At 45.0% G+C, this 18,349-nt stretch overlaps 1 protein-coding gene and 1 long non-coding RNA gene across 18 annotated transcripts in view; one reads left to right on the top strand and one right to left on the bottom strand.

The window, feature by feature from the left end:
* Positions 1-18,349, top strand: part of TTC23 (tetratricopeptide repeat domain 23) — a 109,751-nt gene that overhangs the window by 79,798 nt on the left and 11,604 nt on the right. For 14 of the 16 annotated variants that reach the window (XR_006218446.1, XM_042988152.1, XM_042988159.1 and 11 more), the window contains 2 exons: positions 5,373-5,500; positions 9,908-10,057. Coding sequence is in view for 13 of the 16 variants with exons in the window: in XM_042988152.1 (XP_042844086.1) it covers positions 5,373-5,500; positions 9,908-10,057 (278 nt within the window). In the remaining 3 variants the exon portion in view is untranslated. Of the gene's footprint in view, positions 1-3,063; positions 3,322-5,372; positions 5,501-9,907; positions 10,058-18,349 lie in introns of those variants that run through there. The other 2 variants (XR_006218448.1, XR_006218447.1) reach the window with 1 other exon arrangement.
* On the bottom strand, positions 177-6,711 carry LOC122239400. Of its 2 annotated transcripts, XR_006218450.1 has the most exons (3): positions 6,437-6,711; positions 479-790; positions 177-253 (listed from the first exon to the last, which is right to left on the bottom strand). It is a non-coding gene; the product is annotated as an uncharacterized LOC122239400 (long non-coding RNA). The 2 variants fall into 2 exon arrangements; XR_006218449.1 differs by lacking the exon at positions 177-253 and having other exon boundaries at positions 478-790.

Below are 18,349 nucleotides of genomic sequence, written 5' to 3'. Positions count from 1 at the left end.
ACTTTTGCAGTTAGTACAGAGTACAGACTATTTTCCAAGACTGTTACAAAAGATAATTGTCACATTGTACATGCAGGCCTCCCTCTTAATGAAAGCTGTCCTCACTGTTCAGCTCTTGCCTTAGGACAGCCTCAAGAAAATGAGCCCAGGGTGACTGGAATTTGTTTTAATTAAAAGCCTCCTAACCTTCAGCGTGTCAAACTGTAACCCCGCATTCCTCTTGCTCTTTGAATGAAGCCTGGTTTTCTTTTGCCTGTATAAGAACACAGAGACAGAACAGAGTCTGACAGGGCCTCTGGGAGACATTGAGTCCCCCTGCCCAGCAGGCAGGCCACACTTCCTCCCTCGCTCTAACCCACAGACAGCCTGAACATTGTGTTGGGGTGGAAACGGGAGAAGACTCGTGGCCTTGGAACACCTGTGCCACCAGGGCTCAGATTTACAAGTTAAGTCATGCTTCTGTGCTTTAGAAAATGACCTCATCTTCTGCCAAGGCCACCGGCATCAGGTTGCAGATGATTCTAGAAGAGGTTTTTAAAATTGGGGGCGGCCACTGTAAGAGAGCTGCAAATCGCTGGCTTTCTGAAAATCCGGCTTCAGGGCATGAGGCGCACGCTGGGACATGGCATCTCCCCACCCTGCTCGATCTTCGATCTCTCTGGAAATCCTGCTGTCACTCGTCCCCCAGGAGAAGAAACTCTGCTCATCAGGGAGTCACTCCTTAGCTGTAGTGACAGGATGGATTTGCTCTCCTCTCAAAGACAGATCACGCGGTTCACAGTTCAGAAAGCTAACGTGGGGGTCGGAGGGGTGAGAGAAATACATCAGGATCTTGTAGTAAAGGGAGTTTTCCTACATCCCAGGTAAATATAAAAGTAGTTTCAGATTTATAGACTGGGAAGGCACCCACAGTGGATGCCCTACCCCTTCCTCTGTTCCTGAGTTGCAAGGCTGTTGTGATCTACAAGGCCACTGACATGATGCCTGATGTGTGACAACTTCTCTGTGACAATGGCAGTTGGGGAACCCTTCCCCCCCTCCTCCTCCCCTTGGACTAGAGGTCTTGCAGGAACAGAAATGGGAAAAGCCTGGACCTTTAGAGAAGCTGAGGACTCCGAAATACAGGAAGGGCAGCAGCAACCTCAGAGGGCAGATTTCCAGGCAGAGTCCGCCTCTGACATCCCCAGCAGAACACCTCGCTTTCGTTCACTAGTAACCACACTGCCTTCGTTTCAGTAATACGTTCCTTCTCCCTCCACCCCTCCCTTCCTTCTTCTCTCACTTTCACCCCCTCTTCCAGAGACCTATATGTGCTAACAAGCATCCTCTTTGGGGAAATATGAATACATCTCCCTGAGGTAGAGGTTGAGCCATTTACGCACTAGTTTGCATTAGACCAGGCAGCTCCCTCTCTCCCAGCATCCGTGAGATCAACTACACTAAGGGAAAGGAGCATGTGGCACTCAGGTCTAGGAAGCCAGCTGAAAACGGGGTATTTTAGGGGAGGCAGTTGGTCAGCGTGTGACTGCTGGGGGAAGGGATACTGAGAGGTGGGAGGACATTACAGGAAAGGGGCCAGAAAGGAATCAAGCACAGCTGTGTCCTCCTATGTCCAGTTCCTTACCAGGAAGGGGAGGGAAATGTTTCCCATCCCTTTTGCCTCCTCCTGTATCTGAGCATGGTACCACTTCTGCCAAAGCCCAGGCTCTGAAACTCAGTCCCTCCTTGTTCAGCCCCAACGCCTTCCTACGCTCTTTATATCTGCCAGTCTTCATAGTAAGAGCTCATCTCAGGAGAACAAGGCTGAGACTCAGAAAGATCTTTACCTTTTTTTTTTTTTTTTTACTTTTTTTTAGTTTATTATTTTGAGAGGAGCGCATGTGAGCAGGGGAGGGGCAGAGAGAGAGGGAGAAAGAGAATCCCAAGCGGGCTCAATGCAGAGCCAGACATGGGTCTCAATCTCATGAACCACGAGATCATGACCTGAGCTCAAATCAAGAGTCAATGCTTAACCAACTAAGCCACCCAGGTACCCCAAAAAAGAACTCTTAAAGGCTCAGTTACATTCTTTGGTTAATTCCCAATTAGACAGAAAATTAAAATATCAGGAGTACTCCACTCCGGAATATCGTTGTTAATTTTTAGACATGGAATGTTCATCTCTGTTATGCTTTTAAAATCAGCAAAATAAATGCCACATCATCCCCACTAATTTGCTGTCATCAGATTATCAAAGTAGCCAAAATTAATGCTTAGTTTGAGCATTAAATCTGTAATGCTTTCTCCCATGACTCAGCTACTAGTAAAGAGATTTTCTGCTTGGTAGAATTTTCTCCTACCAAGAGAAAATTCTGAGTAAATACTCTAGAAATCATCCACCTGCTGGTCTAGCAGACCCTCACTGAAAGAAAGGAACAGGGGGCTCCAGTTCAATTAACTTCTGTCTATAGCTACAAACTCTGGGGGCAGCTAGGACTGAAATCAGAGGCATCACCTCACAGCAGAATTCCTGCTTCGGTCTGGCAACCGCCTAGGCTCCAAGCAAAGTAAATCTTGCAGATAAATGAAACTTACTTGTTCTCAGACCTATCTTTTCCTTATGTTGACAGGGTTCGGTAGACTACATTTCACAAGGGTTGGCTTCTCTCCTTTCTAAAACATATCACATGGAGTGTACTTGAATCATTTCTTGAGACCCCCAACATTCTCAGCATGAACTTCGGGTGTTCCCAGAGCTCTCGTGGTGTGCAGGGCCACACATCCGGTGCACATGAGATGAGCCCAGTATTCTACACCTGTGACCACTTTCATAGTGTTTTCATAGTGCTCCCGTCCTTTTAATAAGTCCACCTGTGCTTCTGGTGTGCCTGCTGGTCACCCTAGCATGGGCAGCAGAGGTCCATAACCACCACCGTCAAAGCTGTCCCTAAGTTAAAATGATTACCATTTATTGAGCACTGACTAGGTGTTAGGCGTGTCTTCAGTTGTTTATATGCATTAACTCATTTACTCCTGACAATAACCCTATAAAGGAGGCACTAGCTTTGTGTTCCCCTTTTTCAGATGAGGAGACTGAGGTCAACCATGTGAGGCACCCAGCTAGAAGGGAGCAGAGCCAGGCAACCTCTGACCTCTGGAGCCTGCCCTCTTTGCCACTCGCTGTGCTGACTCAGGAACAACCACCCTCTCTGCACAGGCGACCCAGTTATCGCTCCTCTGTGAGTTCTGGAGTGCTGTCCTCATAGAGGCCTCTTTGGAAGCACCTGGCACTCACAACACAGTATGAGAAAAGTGAATTCAAGGGCTGATTCTTTGGAAAAGGTATTAAAATAGATAAAATGCTAGCTGGTCTAATCAAGAAAATAGGGAGGTAGCACAAATACAAAATTAGAGGTGATAACCAAATATGGAGGAAAAGTAAAGAAGTAAAGGGTTATGTTTTATCTTTTCACTCGTAGGTCTTTGCACCACACAATACACATGAGATTTCCAAGTGGAAATGTCAAGTAGACCACTGTATACATGGGTCATAGTCTATTCTGGCAAAAATGTGCTTGTCATGTGTCACCATGAGGTCATCTCCAGCAGGCACTTCATTGGGAGTCCCATGTTCCTGGAAGAGGAAGATATCACTTCTCCCTCTGCTAGAGCAGGGGTCAGTGGTCCAAATCCAGCTTGCCCCCTTGTATTTGTAAATAAAGTTTTCTTGGCACACAGCCATGCTCATTCATTTATGTATTGTCTGTGGAAGCTTTTGTGCCTCAACAGCAGAGTTGAATAGCAGAGATAGCAACCATATGGCTCCGAAAGCCTAAAATATTTATCATCTTGTCCTTTACAGAATGAGTTTGCTGACCCCTATGCTGGAACCCTATGATTTCTCCGGTTACAGACTAGTTCCTAGTTAATTTCTTGGTTCAGAATTTCCAGACCAAGTAGGTGATGCAGATTCAGGCCTCACCCATGTGGATGCCCCCTGTACAGTGTCTCAGTTTCAGATGCCATTTCTGCGGCCACGATGGCCTCTGGACCATTGCGATTGCTCTTCACTCCATTGTAGGGATTCCTGACCGTATTAGTTTTCTTTTGCCGCATAACAAATTTTGATTGCTTAAACCCATTTATCAATTCGGTTCTGTCGGTCAGAAGTCTAGCACAGTAAGGCTGGCTTCTCTGCTCAAGCTAAAATCAAGCTGTCGACCTGCTGCATTCTCATCTGGGGCATGGGGATACTTTTCCAAACTCATTTCTGTCATTAGCAGAATTCAGTTCCTTGCGGTTTTAGGACTGAAGTCCCCATTTTCTTGCTGGCTATTGGCCAGGGGCCTCTCTTGGCTCCCACAGGCCACTCTTGGGTCCTTACACCATAGTTCCTTCCATCTCACCAATGGAGGACCTCCATGTCAAATCCCCCTTATGTTCTGAATGTCTCTGGCTGCCTTTTCTGCTACCAACTAAAGAAAACTCTGCTTTTCAAGGCCTTGGGTGATTAGGTTAAACCCAAGGGATAATCTCACTTTCTTAAAGTTAACTGTGGTATATCACATAACCTCATCAAAGGAATAATATCTCCTCATATCTGCAAGTTCCACCCATGTCACAGGGGAGGGATTAGACAGAGTTGTCCTCCTAGATTCTGCCTATCACAGAAGAATTTGGCCTTTGGTAGCAAGCTTCATTCCATCTTCCTACCATACACAGTCCTCAGGCCTCATCACCAGTCCTCAGGCTTATAAAACTTTAGCCCTTACAGACTATACCTTTTTTTTCTAATACCCTCACGGTCCACTCAGCTTCAATGCCCACTCACCGTTCTGGCTTCTGGTTCCTTCTTCATTTATCATACCTGAGGTTTTCCCTTTCTTGCTTTCAAGATTGGCAAATATTTAAAAATATTTTCCTTGTATTATAACCAGTATGTTTATGTGTTTGGAATGGTTGAGTTTCTTTCTTTAGCAGCATGTCAGCCATATTTTGCAGAATTTTAATGCTGTAAAATTATGTTCTAAGATAACAGAGTCCATTAAAATAAGTGGACCCTCGGAGCCCTAACCTCAGTGAGCAGCAACCAGAGTTAGAGGAAGAATTAATGGTTAACCTGAAAACTCACCAGTGTGTTCAAGTCTGGGGAATATTTTCCCCATCTGTACTGTATGGTTGGGAGAGCTAAAATGTATGAAAACCAAGGAAAATAAATTGCTGTATCCTGCTGAGACCTAAATCTTTTCTGAAAAACAGTCCAATTAACTAGGTCCTCTTGTCTAAATACTTATTTTTTTCAAATAGCTCACCACCACTAAAAGGGTACTTATTCTGTTTCCATTTCAAATATGCAAGCAGTCTTCAAATGTTGTTACGATGCTTTTCTTCAGATGTGGCCAAGCAGTATTTTCAAGAGAGCATGGCTAATCTTAAGGATGCTGAAGGGATGGGAAAAGCCAAATTTCTTTCAATTCAAGATGATTATTGCCATTTTCTACAAGTCACCGGACAAAAAGAGGTAAATGCATTTGGACCCAAGTTTGACTAGTTATTTGCATGAGTTGATATCCAGAGGGCTACTCCTTCACTCTACGAGCATCCATCAAGCATCTACTATGGGCAAGGTATGTACCTGGCTCCCATAGGGACAGGGATATATAATGCCAGGTGGCCACTCTTGGGCAGCTCCCAGATACTCATTCTTGGAAAATGAAAACTATTTATGAGAATGTGGATGCCATGTTCCCCCAACTCCCCACAAAGGATCCTAAAGGACAAGAAACCTAAAACCCAGTGGGCAGACCCTGCTTATCACAGCCTGCAGTTCTGGCTGGGATAGAGGGTGCCGGTGAGTGTGCCTAATTCCTCTCTCCTAATTTTGGGTTATGGATGGAATTTACATATCTAACGAGAGCTACACAGCGCAGAAGTTACAGCCCACGGTCCATTGAACCATACAGGCATGCTTTTTTATGGCTTGTAAAAATAGAACAAGCCCCAGAGTTTATATTCACTGGTAATTAAACCCTTGGGAACTTATTCCATGCAAAGCCTAACAGCTACCAGAAAGCTACTTGCTGTTGCCTTTATGTATATAGATGTATATATTTTTTTCAACTTCAACCTATCAAGGCAAATCCTTGGGATGAAAAGCTTTTATTTTCTCTGCTGTTCTGTACACCTCCCCCCACAGCTCTGTCCTAAATCCCCCTCTCAATTGATGTGAGCTTAAGGAACACGGGTTTTTAATCTAGATGCTCCCATGTTCCTCAGACCAAAGTAGGACTACAGTAACCATAACATGTGGAGTTTCCATATTTTTCTGGATCCCCCAACTAACTAGAAAAGGGCCTTCCAGAGGCCTCAGATTCTAGAATATCTGTAGAAGTTCTAGGGAGGGTGCTCAGGTCAGAAGTCTAGAGGCAGGATGTAGTCTACCCCCATCATGACTTACCCCTTCCAGGTCATCAGTCATTGTTACCTCTAAAATGTATTGGTTGCTATGTCCACCTCTGCCAATCATCACCTCCTGTCTGGGCCACTCTGACAGACTCTGGTCCCCCAGCTGCTTTCTCCACTCTTGACTTTTTCTCATCCATTCTGAGTAAGGAAGCTATGGTGATCTTTTCAAACAGCAGATCTGATCAGTGAAACCCCCATTTGTAAAATACTCCAGCGGCTTCTCAATGCCCTTAAAATAAATCAGAATCCTGTGTGTCTCACAATACCTTCAAGGATCTGGATTCTGCTGACATTTCCAGTCTTATTTTTGCCCCCTCCCCCGATCTGTGTTCTGGCCACATTGGCCTTTTCTAATCCCTACTTCCAGAAAGTGCCAGCTTTCGGTTCCTGCTCTTGGGGGTCTCTTCCTCATTGATCTCCTAAATAATGCAGGGTCTATCTTTCAGGACTCATCAGTTTGCCTGATTCCTTTCCCCAGTCCTCATTAGATTCTTCCCATTATTGTTCATCATAGAATCCTGTTTGATATAATAATATGATGAACACAGCACAGGAGTAATAGAACAAGATCATAAGAATAGTAAGTATATGTGTGGATGTGTACTGTCTCTCCCCTGCCTGGACTGATTTCCATGTAGCCAGAGACCCTCTTGCTCATGGTGGTGGAGGCTTGGCTATGGGTCGCCTGACTGCTCTAGCCACCACAGGGCACCCATCATCTCCCCTGTTCCTGTCTGGCTTCCTGCCCTGGTGTCTGTCACTGATGCCACACCTCACTGCCCTTGCCCCAGTCACCCAAATCGGTGGTATTTATCCAAAGATACACCTCGCTCCCCTCAGCCGCCCTCGGAGATTTTGGCAAACTGGCTCTTTTCATTCTACCCCCGGCCAGCCCTCCGGTGCCCTTGTAAGAATAGAAAAAGCTGCCTCTTCCTCTGGGGGATGCGGCCCATGCCAGCACACATTGCTTGGAGAGCAGAACACAGGCTAGATTTCAGCTGCCCTCGTTCTCCTGCCCTTGTGCGTAACGCAACCCGTCCGCCCAAGTGTGGCAACCTTGCATGGGTCACAGCCCTCTCCCTGTGGGCTCTAGCTGGAGCTGGCTGACAAGGCTCAGCCCGAGGACAGTCCCAGGCATGAGCATGGGGCTGTGCTCAGACAACCCCAGATGTGTTCACAGCCGATACATTGGACTAGAACCCTGCACCAACAGGAAGGTGGTCTTTGGGAAGGAAAATGTCTTTTAAGGTAAAATGTAGGTGAAGGTCACTCTGCCACAGATTAAAATACTCTGTGTGGGTTTATCTTCTAGTTGTGCTACTTTTCTGCTCAAGAACCTTCTCCGGGTTCTTATTCCCCATAAAAAAATCCAGACTCCCAAACCTGGCGCAAAGGCGCCCCACCAACCCTCAGCCCGGCCTGTCTCCCCACTCTCCCCTTCCCACTCTCTGTGCTGCAGTCAGATTAGCCCACTGCCTGGCTCTGCCCTTTGCCCTCCTCACACCTGGGCTCCCAGTTTCCCACGCCCTCTCCTCCTCCCACCCAGGTCCTGTTTTTTCTTCACTCCTCTCCCTTAAGTTTTTCTACCTCTCACAGACTGACACAGTCTCTGTTTCCTCCAATAGAGGCCATCACCATCGTGATGGTCCATCACGATGGACCATCTCGTCCATCACCATCGTGACCTGCCGTTCAAGTTCATGCAGATCTCTCTCTAGTTTCCCCAGTCAGGCTATAAATGGCATTGAAAGCTTCATTTAGGAAGCACCAAGTAGGTGATGCAGATTCAGGCCTCGCCCATGTGGATGCCCCCTGTACGGTGTCTCAGTTTCAGATGCCATTCCTGCAGCCACGGATGGCCTCTGGATTCTCCAGAGAAGGTCATCTCCAATAGATTCGAGATGGACCATTTCATTTAGGAAAAAGAGTCCGGCTCTTCTTTCCATCATGGGCTCCTCCAAACCTGACAACCAATTGACAAGAATAAGTTGCCGAGCCTAACACCTGCCCCACGCTAAATCCTTGCTCACAGGGGTTGGGAGGGGATGTGATACAAAAGGACGTGATGCACTTTAGCATCAAGCAAGTTCCCCACGTACCAGGGTAGGCCACACACTTCACAGTTTCCAGTTTCTCTGGTGATTTCGTCTTTCCACCTAAGAAATTGTTTCTGCCTCATCACTGCCTTCTCTGTGGTTGGTTCCACACCCCAACCCTAGCACCTAACCCATATTACTGCCAATAAAACGAGTAAAGCTTTGCCAGCTCCTTCCGTCTGTGGAGTGCTATCAGGACACCTCCAGGGCCAGTTGGTGGGGACACCCTTTAATCGGTTCCGGCCTTATTTGAGTCTCAAATTCAGCATTTGTATCCTGCAGCCATAATCCTGCTTTCGTGTCCAAGACCATGGAAGAATTTCAGGAGAAATGTGGGGGGTGGAGACAGGGCTTTCCCTCTGTATGTCTTAGTGTCTGATTCAAGAGATTAATGTCAGAAGATACTGGGTTCTGACCAAGCCATGTTTTTTATTCCACGTTGGTATAAATAAACCCAAGAAACCAAACAAAATGTCAAATATATTTAATTTTTCACCATGTTGGAATGTTTGCTTTTGGTTTCCTAAGCTATTTCTTATGAGAAATAGAAAACCCTGGAATATGTTCTGGATGTTTTGTAAGTACATACATTGCCAGGAAACTCTAATTTTCACTTAATGTAAGAACGTCCCTGGACACATAGGCAGAAGGGCCTGCAACTGAAAAGGATTCAAATTACTGGCCGGATTCAGATCCTAGGTCTGCCACTGGGGAGCTGTCTGTCTGATCCTGAGCTAGTTTCTTTTTCTTTTCCCTTTTTTTTTTTTTTTTTAATGTTTGTTGCTTTAGAGAGCCTGAGCAGGGGAGGAGCAGAGAGAGAGAAAGAGGGAGAGAGAGGGGGATGGTGGCTAGAGAATGCCAATTGGGACCTGACTCCCCAACCACAAGATTACAACCTGAGCCGACATCAAGAGTCAGACCTGAGCAAGTTTCTTGACTGCTCTGTACCTCAGTTTCCTCCTCTGTTCAGTGAGGATTAAAACTGTACTTATCTAAAGGAGACAGAATTACATGAGCTCACACATGCAAACTGTTCAGTACAGGTCTTGGCACATAAAGGACACAAAACATGTTAGCTTTTGCTCTTACTGCTTGACTGAAATGAATTCCTGCACTGTCTGAAGTGGCTTTGCTCTCCAGGTGTCCTTTATGCATTGTGTCTCCATGGTGAGCACCTCTCCGCTCACATGTATGCTACTTCCTGTCCCCTGTTTAAAGGGGAGAGTAGGCTTAGCTCAGGAGACACCACCCAAACCCATTCCCCTGAAAAGTGGAAATACACATCAGTCGCACCATTTTCTTAAGAGGCATGGATTTTATCAGCCTTTGAGCTTTTAACCAGACTTTAACTTTTGTTCCTTTCACAGAGAGCAATCTCCATCCTGAGAGAGTCCCTGGAAGCCAAAGTGGCAGTGTTTGGTGACCTCAGCCCGGAGGTGGCAGAGACATACCGGCTGTTAGGTGGGGCCGACCTGGCACAGGGGAACCAGAGTGGGGCCCACAAGAAACTAAAGAAGGTAAAGCTGGAGCCAGTACTAATTCAGAGAAAACTCTCCCCACGGGTTACTTTCTCTCCCTCCACCATGCTGTTTGTAAATGAAAGTTTATCAGTGGCTTATTTAGGTAAGGTGATATCACTTTCGCAGTTGATCCAAGCCAACACTTTTTGGGTAAGCAATATAGTAATCCTTTTATACACATGTTTTTAAATGAATTATCAATTATTTTTTTACCATGCAAATGTTTTAAATTTTTTACATAGTGTGATTTATCAATTTTCTTGTACTCTTTCGGTACACTCAGTTTATGGAGGAATTCTTGAATTCTTGTATGTGTTTTTCTAGTACTTGTATGTCTGTTTCTTTTTAAATTTGGGGTTTGTTTGTGTGGAAGGTGTGAGGTAAGGAGCCAACGTTATCTTTTTTCAAACGGCTTCCCAGTTGTCCAGTGCCATTTTATTAAAGAGCCCATCTATGCTCCAGTGATTTGAGGTGACGCCTTCATCATGTACTACACTTGTGTATATATTTAAGTCTATTTCTAGATTCCTATTCTCTTCTGTTTGTGTTTTTGTTTACTCAAATTCCAGTGCCTAATTGTCTTAATTATGGAGATCTCATAGCATGATTTAATAGCAGGTAGGACTAGACTCCCCTCATGGTTTTTTATCTCCCTAGACTATTGTGTTTTGTAGACATTTTTCCATATTTATTTTTCCACCTGAATTTTAGTATCAACTTGTCTAGCTCCATAAGAAGTTTGATGGTATTTTTTTTGAGGAGCATGTTATTTATAAATGAACTTCAGGAGGACTGACATCTTCATGATGTAGAGTCATTCTACCCAAGAACAAGGGATATCTTTATATTTGTTCACATCCACTTACGTATCATTCAGGCACATCTTAAAGTGTTCCTTATACAAGTTTTGCACATTTCTTATTAAGTCGATTGCTAAGCATTTCCTCTCCCTTAATGCTATTATAAATGGAGTTTTATCCAGTATTATATTTTTTAACTGTGTATGTGCATGCAAACTATTGGTTTCTCTATGTTATTTTATATTCTGCTAGCTTACTTAATTCTTTTCTTGCTTGAGTTAATTTGAACCTTGGTTCTTTCAGGTTTTTCAGGTGTACCATTACATCATCTGCAAATAGTTTTACTTTCTGTTTTCCAATTCTTATGCCTTTTATTGATTTCTCTTATCTGATTGCATTGGCTTGTACCTACAATACAATAATAAGTAAGAGTAGAGATAATAAGCATCCTTGTCTTGTTCCTGATGTTAGTGCAAATGCCTCTAGTGATTCTTGATATGGTACATGCTGGCTTTGGACTGTTTTATATATTTTACCATGGTAAAGAAGTGTATCCATCAATTTCTATTTTCATGAGTATTTTTTTATTAGAAATAAGTGCTGCATTTTGTCAAAGCATCAGTGGAATTAAATAATCATATGATTCTTGTTAGATCACTTAATATGGTGTATTTTATTATCATATCAAACCAACCTTGCATTCCTGGAATAAATCCTCTTAGTCATATTAAATTATTTTCTCAGTGCAATGTTGATTCTGTTTGCTAACATTTTTTTTAGGATGTTTTGCCCTTATTGGTAAGTGATACTTGTTTAAGTAACAATGTAACAATGTCATATTTGCTTCATAAAAATAATTTGGAAGTTTACTTTTATTTTCTAAGCCTACAGGAATTTATGCAGCACTAAAACAAGTCTTTGAAAGTTTGTACCTCTTGTGAAATTCTTTAGGCCTGGTGCTTTTTGGGGGTAGCAGGGAATTCTTTGACAGTCTTCTCTATTTCTCTATAAAGTTTGCTCTGTTGAAGCTTTCTGGCTCCAATGAGGTCATTTTGGTAAACCATATTTATCTATTTCACTGTCATTTTCAGATAGATTTGCATAGAGATTTGCAAAGTAATCTCATGAATTTTTTAAATTTCTACTTTTTTAGTAGTTATCTTCTTATTGTCATTTCTTAGTTTTATATTTGGATCTCCTCCCTTGTTTGTTGGCTGAGTTAGTTAGTGGTTTGTCTATTTTGTTAGTTTTTCAAACTCCATAGGTCAGTTGCCTTCCTATTCTGTTTCACTGATTTCTGATTTTATCTTTATTATTTATTTTCTTGTAACTTATTTTGTTTTACTTTGTTGGAGTTTTTCCTGTCTTTTTGAACAGGGAATTGAATTTATTTGTTTCAATTTTTTTATATAGTATTTTACGCTATGAATTTTTCTTATTACTTTAAGTGTACCTCCGAAGTCTTGTCATGTTGTGTTTTCATTACATTAATTAGTTTTAAAATGGTGAAACCTGGGAACCTCCAAGTAATGTAACTGACCAAACCAAAAGAATTAACTTTAGTTTTGAGTAGGCTACCCTGTACATTGAGACTTTATCTCTTCTTACGACTTTTCTGAATCCGTTGCAGAAGGCAACATGTATGGTGTATATTTTTTAACAAGATGATACATATATCTATTATCATTTAGTCAACAGTAGTTACTGGTCACCTTCTAGAGGCCAGTAGCTGTGCTAGGCAGACCTGGGGTAAAACAGTGACCAAGACAGATATGCTTCTTGTCTTTGTGAGACTTTCCAATCTAACCAGGAAGATATATTAATCATTTCAGATAATTTAAACATTATACATATGCCAAAGACATTATTGAGGGAAGAGTTATAAGGGTGCTAAGAGTGGCAGTTGCCCTGGGTTTCTCCATCCCCTACTTCTAATTTAATGCTTATTGACTGATTGTTCTATCCCTGACACTGTGTTAAACGATTTACATATATTAACTTACTTAAGCCCTATAGCAGCCTGAAGAGTTGGATTACCTCTGCTCTGTTTTTTGTTTTTTGTTTGTTTTTTGTTTTGTTTTGTTTTGTTTTTAAAAAGCAGGAAAATGAGGCTAAGAGTATCTCAGCATTGATTTCAAAGTCAGGAGTTGTCAGAGTGGGGCTTTATTAGACTGGACTGTGTGGTCTATCCTATATTACAGCCATTTCACATGCCGGGCTTCTCAGTAAGATTCTGTTTGAACTAGAGCTTCCTATGCTTAAAAACGTTTGGGAACCAGTGGCTAGTGGGGAGAATGCCAAGATCAGGAATCTTTAGATTGCCAAGATCAAGGAATCTTTGCATTGCCACCGACAGAAAATGGTCAAACTAGCTCAGGTGTCTTGTGGTTTCCAAGGAAGGGCCACTAGGCAGATGATTAGCACAGCAGGATGCAGCTGAGGCTCAGGAGAATGTTCCAAGGTTCTCTCTGCCCAGGACTCCTGTCTGCTTCTCTCTGCACATCCTCTTCCTCCACCTCTGTCATAGTAGTGTCTCCCCTCAAGATGGAGATCATGGCTGCCGGCCCTCCAGGGTTTTACTCCCTACACTGTGCCATTTCTCAGTCACAGCTCGAAAGATCTCAAGGAAGGGCTGTAGGCCTGACTTGAATCCAGTGTTCACCCTGGATCAGTCAGTTGAGGCCAGGGGCATGCTAGGGTATAAGAACATGGTGCTCTCAAGGCAGCTGGGTGGCCCCCACTGGAGATGGTGCAGGAAACAGAAGACCTGGGATGCAGTCCCTATTTTTGAAGCATGTGCAATGAGTACAGTAGGTAGGCAGTAGCTTCCTCCCTCGAAAGCATCCCAGGCCAGTGAGGGAGTTACAGATTGTAAAGGCCCAACTGTGGTATTATGTGCTAAGTTCTCCAAGTCCACACTGGGATCTATGGGAGGGAAGGGCTTAGGGAAGGTGTCCAGGTAAGTAGTCCTGAAAGAGAGTATAGCCGAGCAGAGACAGGAAGTCCCAGGTTGGAAATGGGCTGGAAGAAAAAGCTCAGGGATGAGAGAGCGAAGCCTGTTTAAGAAGCAAAAAGTTGGGGCCAACTGTGTTGGGAGAGTGGCTGGGATAGACGTGGGGGCAGGTCCCTGCAGCTGTGTTTGTATGTTAAGGAGCTGAGACTTGATCTTTTAAGCAGGGGTCTAGGGGCGGCTCAGTCTGTTAAGCGTCCGACTTCGGCTTGGGTCATGATCTCACAGTTTGTGAATTTGAGCCCCACATTGGGCTCTGTGTTGACAGCTCAGAACATGCTTCAGATTCTGTGTCCCCGTCTCTCGGCCCTCCTCTCTCTCTCTGTCTCCCTCTCCCTCTCTCTCTCTCTCAAAAGTAAATAAATATTTTTTTAAAAAGCAGGGGTCCCAAACAATGACCAGTTCACTGCCTGTGTTTTATTTCATTATAGTTAAGGACATAGACCAAGTTAAAAATGGTTTTTGCAGTTAGTCGTTAAACCTGTAATCATTTTACAGGTGATCATAAATTGATCAGATGGTAGGGGAACACTACCTGAACCCCAACTAAGTGAAATTTTATTGGCACCAAAAAGGAAATCTGTTCTTCTCATTAGCAAAACTAGATTACAAAGAAACCTCCTCATAATTTCATTGATAAAACAAATTTGAGGAAGTTTGCACTCCCTCCTGTTACCTAAGTGCCTACATAGTAGCCTCAATTTTTGTCTCTTGGCCTGCAAAGCCTACAATATTTACCATCTGGCCCTTTGCAGAAAGTTTTCTGAACCTTGCTCTAAGCAGCTGGGAGCCATTAAGGGAATTTTAAGCAGGGCACCATAGGTCTCTATTTGTACTTCGGATTTTGGGACACCTGGGTGGCTCAGTTGGTTAAGTGTCTGACTTCGGCTCAGGTCACGGTCTCATGGTTCGTGGGTTCGAGCCCAGTGTTGGGCTCTGTGCTGACAGCTCAGAGCCAGGAGCCTACTTCAGATTCTGTGTCGCCCTCTCTCACTGCCCCTCCCCTGCTCGTGCTCTGTGTCTCTCTCAAAAATATATAAACATAAAAAAAAAAAAAATCAGGGGCACCTAGCTGGCTCAGTTGGTGGAGTATGCAACTCTTGATCTCAGGGTTGTAAGTTCAAGCCCCACACTGGGTGTGGAGATTGCTTAAAAAATAAAATCTTTAAAAGCAATTTAAAAAAAATAAAAAGAGGGGGGCACCTGGGTGGCTCAGTCGGTTTAGCTTCTGACTTTGGCTTATGTCATGATCTCACTGTCCGTGAGTTCGAGGAGCCTGCTTCGGATTCTATGTCTCCCTCTCTCTCTGACCCTCCCCCGTTCATGCTCTCTCTCTGTCTCAAAAATTTTTTAAATTAAAAAAAATTTTTTTAAATAAAAAGAAATGAAAAGAAAGAAATCATGTGATGATAGTGTTGAGAATGGAATGGACCAAGAATCGAGGCAAGAGGCCGAAGTTTTCTCATCTGTAAAGTGGAGGTGACAGCAACGCCGAGGCTTCCTTTGTCCCACGTTGTTCCGGGGATGGAGTGAGGGGAGGAAAGGCAGGCTGCTTTGCGAGCAGCGGGGTCTGGCGGAGTTCCGGGTCCTGAACAGTACCAGAAGGAGGAGAGGGCAGGACTTTCCTGGCTGAGGCACTGCCTGCCCCTGGGAATCTCCACTGTGATTCCCCTTCCTTGTTTCTCCTCTGAGGAGTGTCCATGAAATAAGGAAAGCCTAGCCACTCAACTCCAGGCTGGGGAGGGACCCCAGGAATGGGGGGAAGCTGGCAAATGGTAGCAGATGCTCAAGAAACTTGAGCAGGGGCCACACGAACCTGTATGAAGCCCTGCTGTCCCCGGAGGGGCTGGGCGGGTACCACCGCTGACCGCAGGCTGGGGGCCAGGCTTCCTGCTGCCCAGCGCTCAGACGTCATTCCTGATCCTCACAGCCCAGACTTCAGTAGCCCTGTTTTATAGGCCAAGAGGACAGAGGCTCCTGGAAGTAAATAAATTGCCTCTGTGCAGGCTACTCTATAGTAAAGCCCACATGCTTTCCTTATTGCCAGTGGTTCACCAAGCATGGGGGCTTAAAGCCCTGCATCGGGGTGACCTTCTGAATCTGAGTCTGGGGCAGAGGTCCAGGGGCCCAGGGATCTGCAATCTAGCTTCTGGGGGAAGGTCGAGATCACTGCTCTGGGCCTCGTGCCCACCCACAGGGCTTAAAAGCAGCTCAGCTTCAACAAACTGTCAGGTTTCATCACTCCCCAAGCCTGCAGTGGAAGTTAGTGAAATGTTTTCACTTTAGTTTGGCCTCATTAACCATCAGTCCTGAACACAATGGCTTTGGCATTTTGAAGCTCTCTGGCCATTTGCCAGAACGCAGGGAGACAGGGTTGAAACCTGCATGTCTATTGGGTGTGCGTGCTGCAGGACGTGCGGTCCTCGTTGTCCCTCCTCCACATGTGCCCATCTGAGGACAGGACCGGCCACACTGTGGGCATAGGACACACACAGGACTTGCGTGTCGGCTGTTGAGCCACACTTTCTTAGTCAGTCCTTAGGTAGCTCCCTAAAGCTACCAGCCGAGCGTTTCTCACATATTTATCACAACAGCTGTGTCCCCCAAGTTTGCAACCCTGGAACAGGAATCCAAGGAACACCAGCTTTTCCAGATGTGCCCTCCTGTGCTGCATGGCCCGGCCATGGTCCCATGGGCATGAAAAACAGGAAGTCACGAGAGACAAAGCAGACAGCCGGATTAAATTACTGCAAGGAAAACCATATTATTGATCTATCTTTCAAAGGCGTCTGCCTGCAGGAGTAAATTGGAGAAATCTGTTGGCTCCAGATGGAAATTTCCACAGCACAACCTCCGCTGTTTTTGCGACATAGAGACCTGGTTTGATTCTAGGATGGACATCACTGCCAACATTTCCATCCAGGTGAAAGGCGGCAAAAAAGAATTCCTAAAGACTGTTTCCTGGGGCGCCTGGGTGGCTCAGTCAGTTAAGCATCTGTCTTCAGCTCATGTCATGATCTCACGGTTCATGGGTTCAAGCCCCGCATGGGGCTCTGCACTGACAATGCAGAGCCTGCCTGGGATTCTCTCTCTCTCCCTCCCCCACTTCTGAACATACATACATTTGGGGGGGGAGGGGGCAGGGAATAGACTGTTTCCCAGGTCAGTAGCCTCTCTGGATTAGTTCTGGGCCCAGTGACAGGGTGAAGCTGGGTTTGGGCCCATCCTTCATCCAACCTTCATATTAACGGTTCAGTCCACTACTTGAGTGCTTTACAATGGCAGACATTAAACATCTCCATAAAAGAATAATTTTATGTGACCTCTCTCCAAGAAATCCAAAGCCCACTGTAATGAATCAGTTGAAGAAGGGCAAAGGAAAATGGTTTTTACTCATAGATTGTAGATGAGAAAGCCACCCCTGGAAGGATCTCATGTGGCCATGGGTTGAGACCCTAGAACAGCCATTCCTGCGACTGGCCAAGCACACAGAGCCTCCTGGTTGACAGCTGTATTTTATACATAATTCACACACTGCCATTCTATCATCGGACCACTTCGTTTTACTTTCCCTTTAGCCTGTGTGGTGTTTTCCTCGTTGCCCTGGATACCAGGAGATCCAGATCGAGCTTGGAGTCCCCACAGAGCCCCATGTTAGCCCACACTGTTTTCATGTGTAGTCCCATTTGTCCTTGATCCTGATTTTCCTAATCATCACTGACTAACCCATTGTTGGGCTGCCACAGCCCACCTCAGATCCTTTTAGAAAGAGAGTAAGGTCATGACGACATCAATTTCATATTAAAAAAAAAAAAAATCCTGTTCTTGAGTTGAGAAGCAGGCTTAAAGGCGTTGCAAGCACTCCTCACTTAAAGCTGTTTGTAAATCGGTTGATAAGAGTATCACAATAGGAGCTGATGGTTAGAGGGATCAAGGTCATCCTTTTTTGACCTTCCGTGGAGAAAATGTGGAGCCTCCTTTGTGCCTGCTCTAGGCTAGGTGGGAATGAGAATTCCAGCTCTGCTGGCCATAGGCTGCCCAGAAGAGTCCCTATCCTCGGGGTCAGGCCCCCCAACCACAGCAGCCCACACAAAGCACCCCTCTGCCTTTGCTGTCCCTTAGAAAACACAGATGGGCAGCGTGCCCAGACTGCCCCCGACACAAGGCTACATTGGAAAGTTCCTCAACCATCGGAGCTCTCACTGCTGCTTGTTGAGTCCTCAGTGCCTTAGACGCTCCTAAATTGGCACTGGAGTCTGGAGGGTGCAGAACCATGGTCTGAGCAGACTGTCCTGGCCTGACACTGGCGTTTTGCCAGAGCCTCACTAGAGGCGGGACAACCATGAGTTTATGGGTGGAGGGCTGGCAAAGGAGGGGAAGGCCAAACCTACCACATAAATGCAGCGTGACCATGAACAGGTGGAAAGAGCGATGGTCAGGAATGGTTGGCGAGACTGCACTGGCTCAGGAAGGACCCGA

The sequence above is a fragment of the Panthera tigris genome, chromosome B3 (genome assembly GCF_018350195.1).
Source record: "Panthera tigris isolate Pti1 chromosome B3, P.tigris_Pti1_mat1.1, whole genome shotgun sequence".
Lineage (NCBI taxonomy): Eukaryota > Metazoa > Chordata > Mammalia > Carnivora > Felidae > Panthera > Panthera tigris.
The sequence above is the reverse complement of the archived record's forward strand: the minus strand, read 5'-3'. Positions and strand labels throughout refer to the sequence as shown.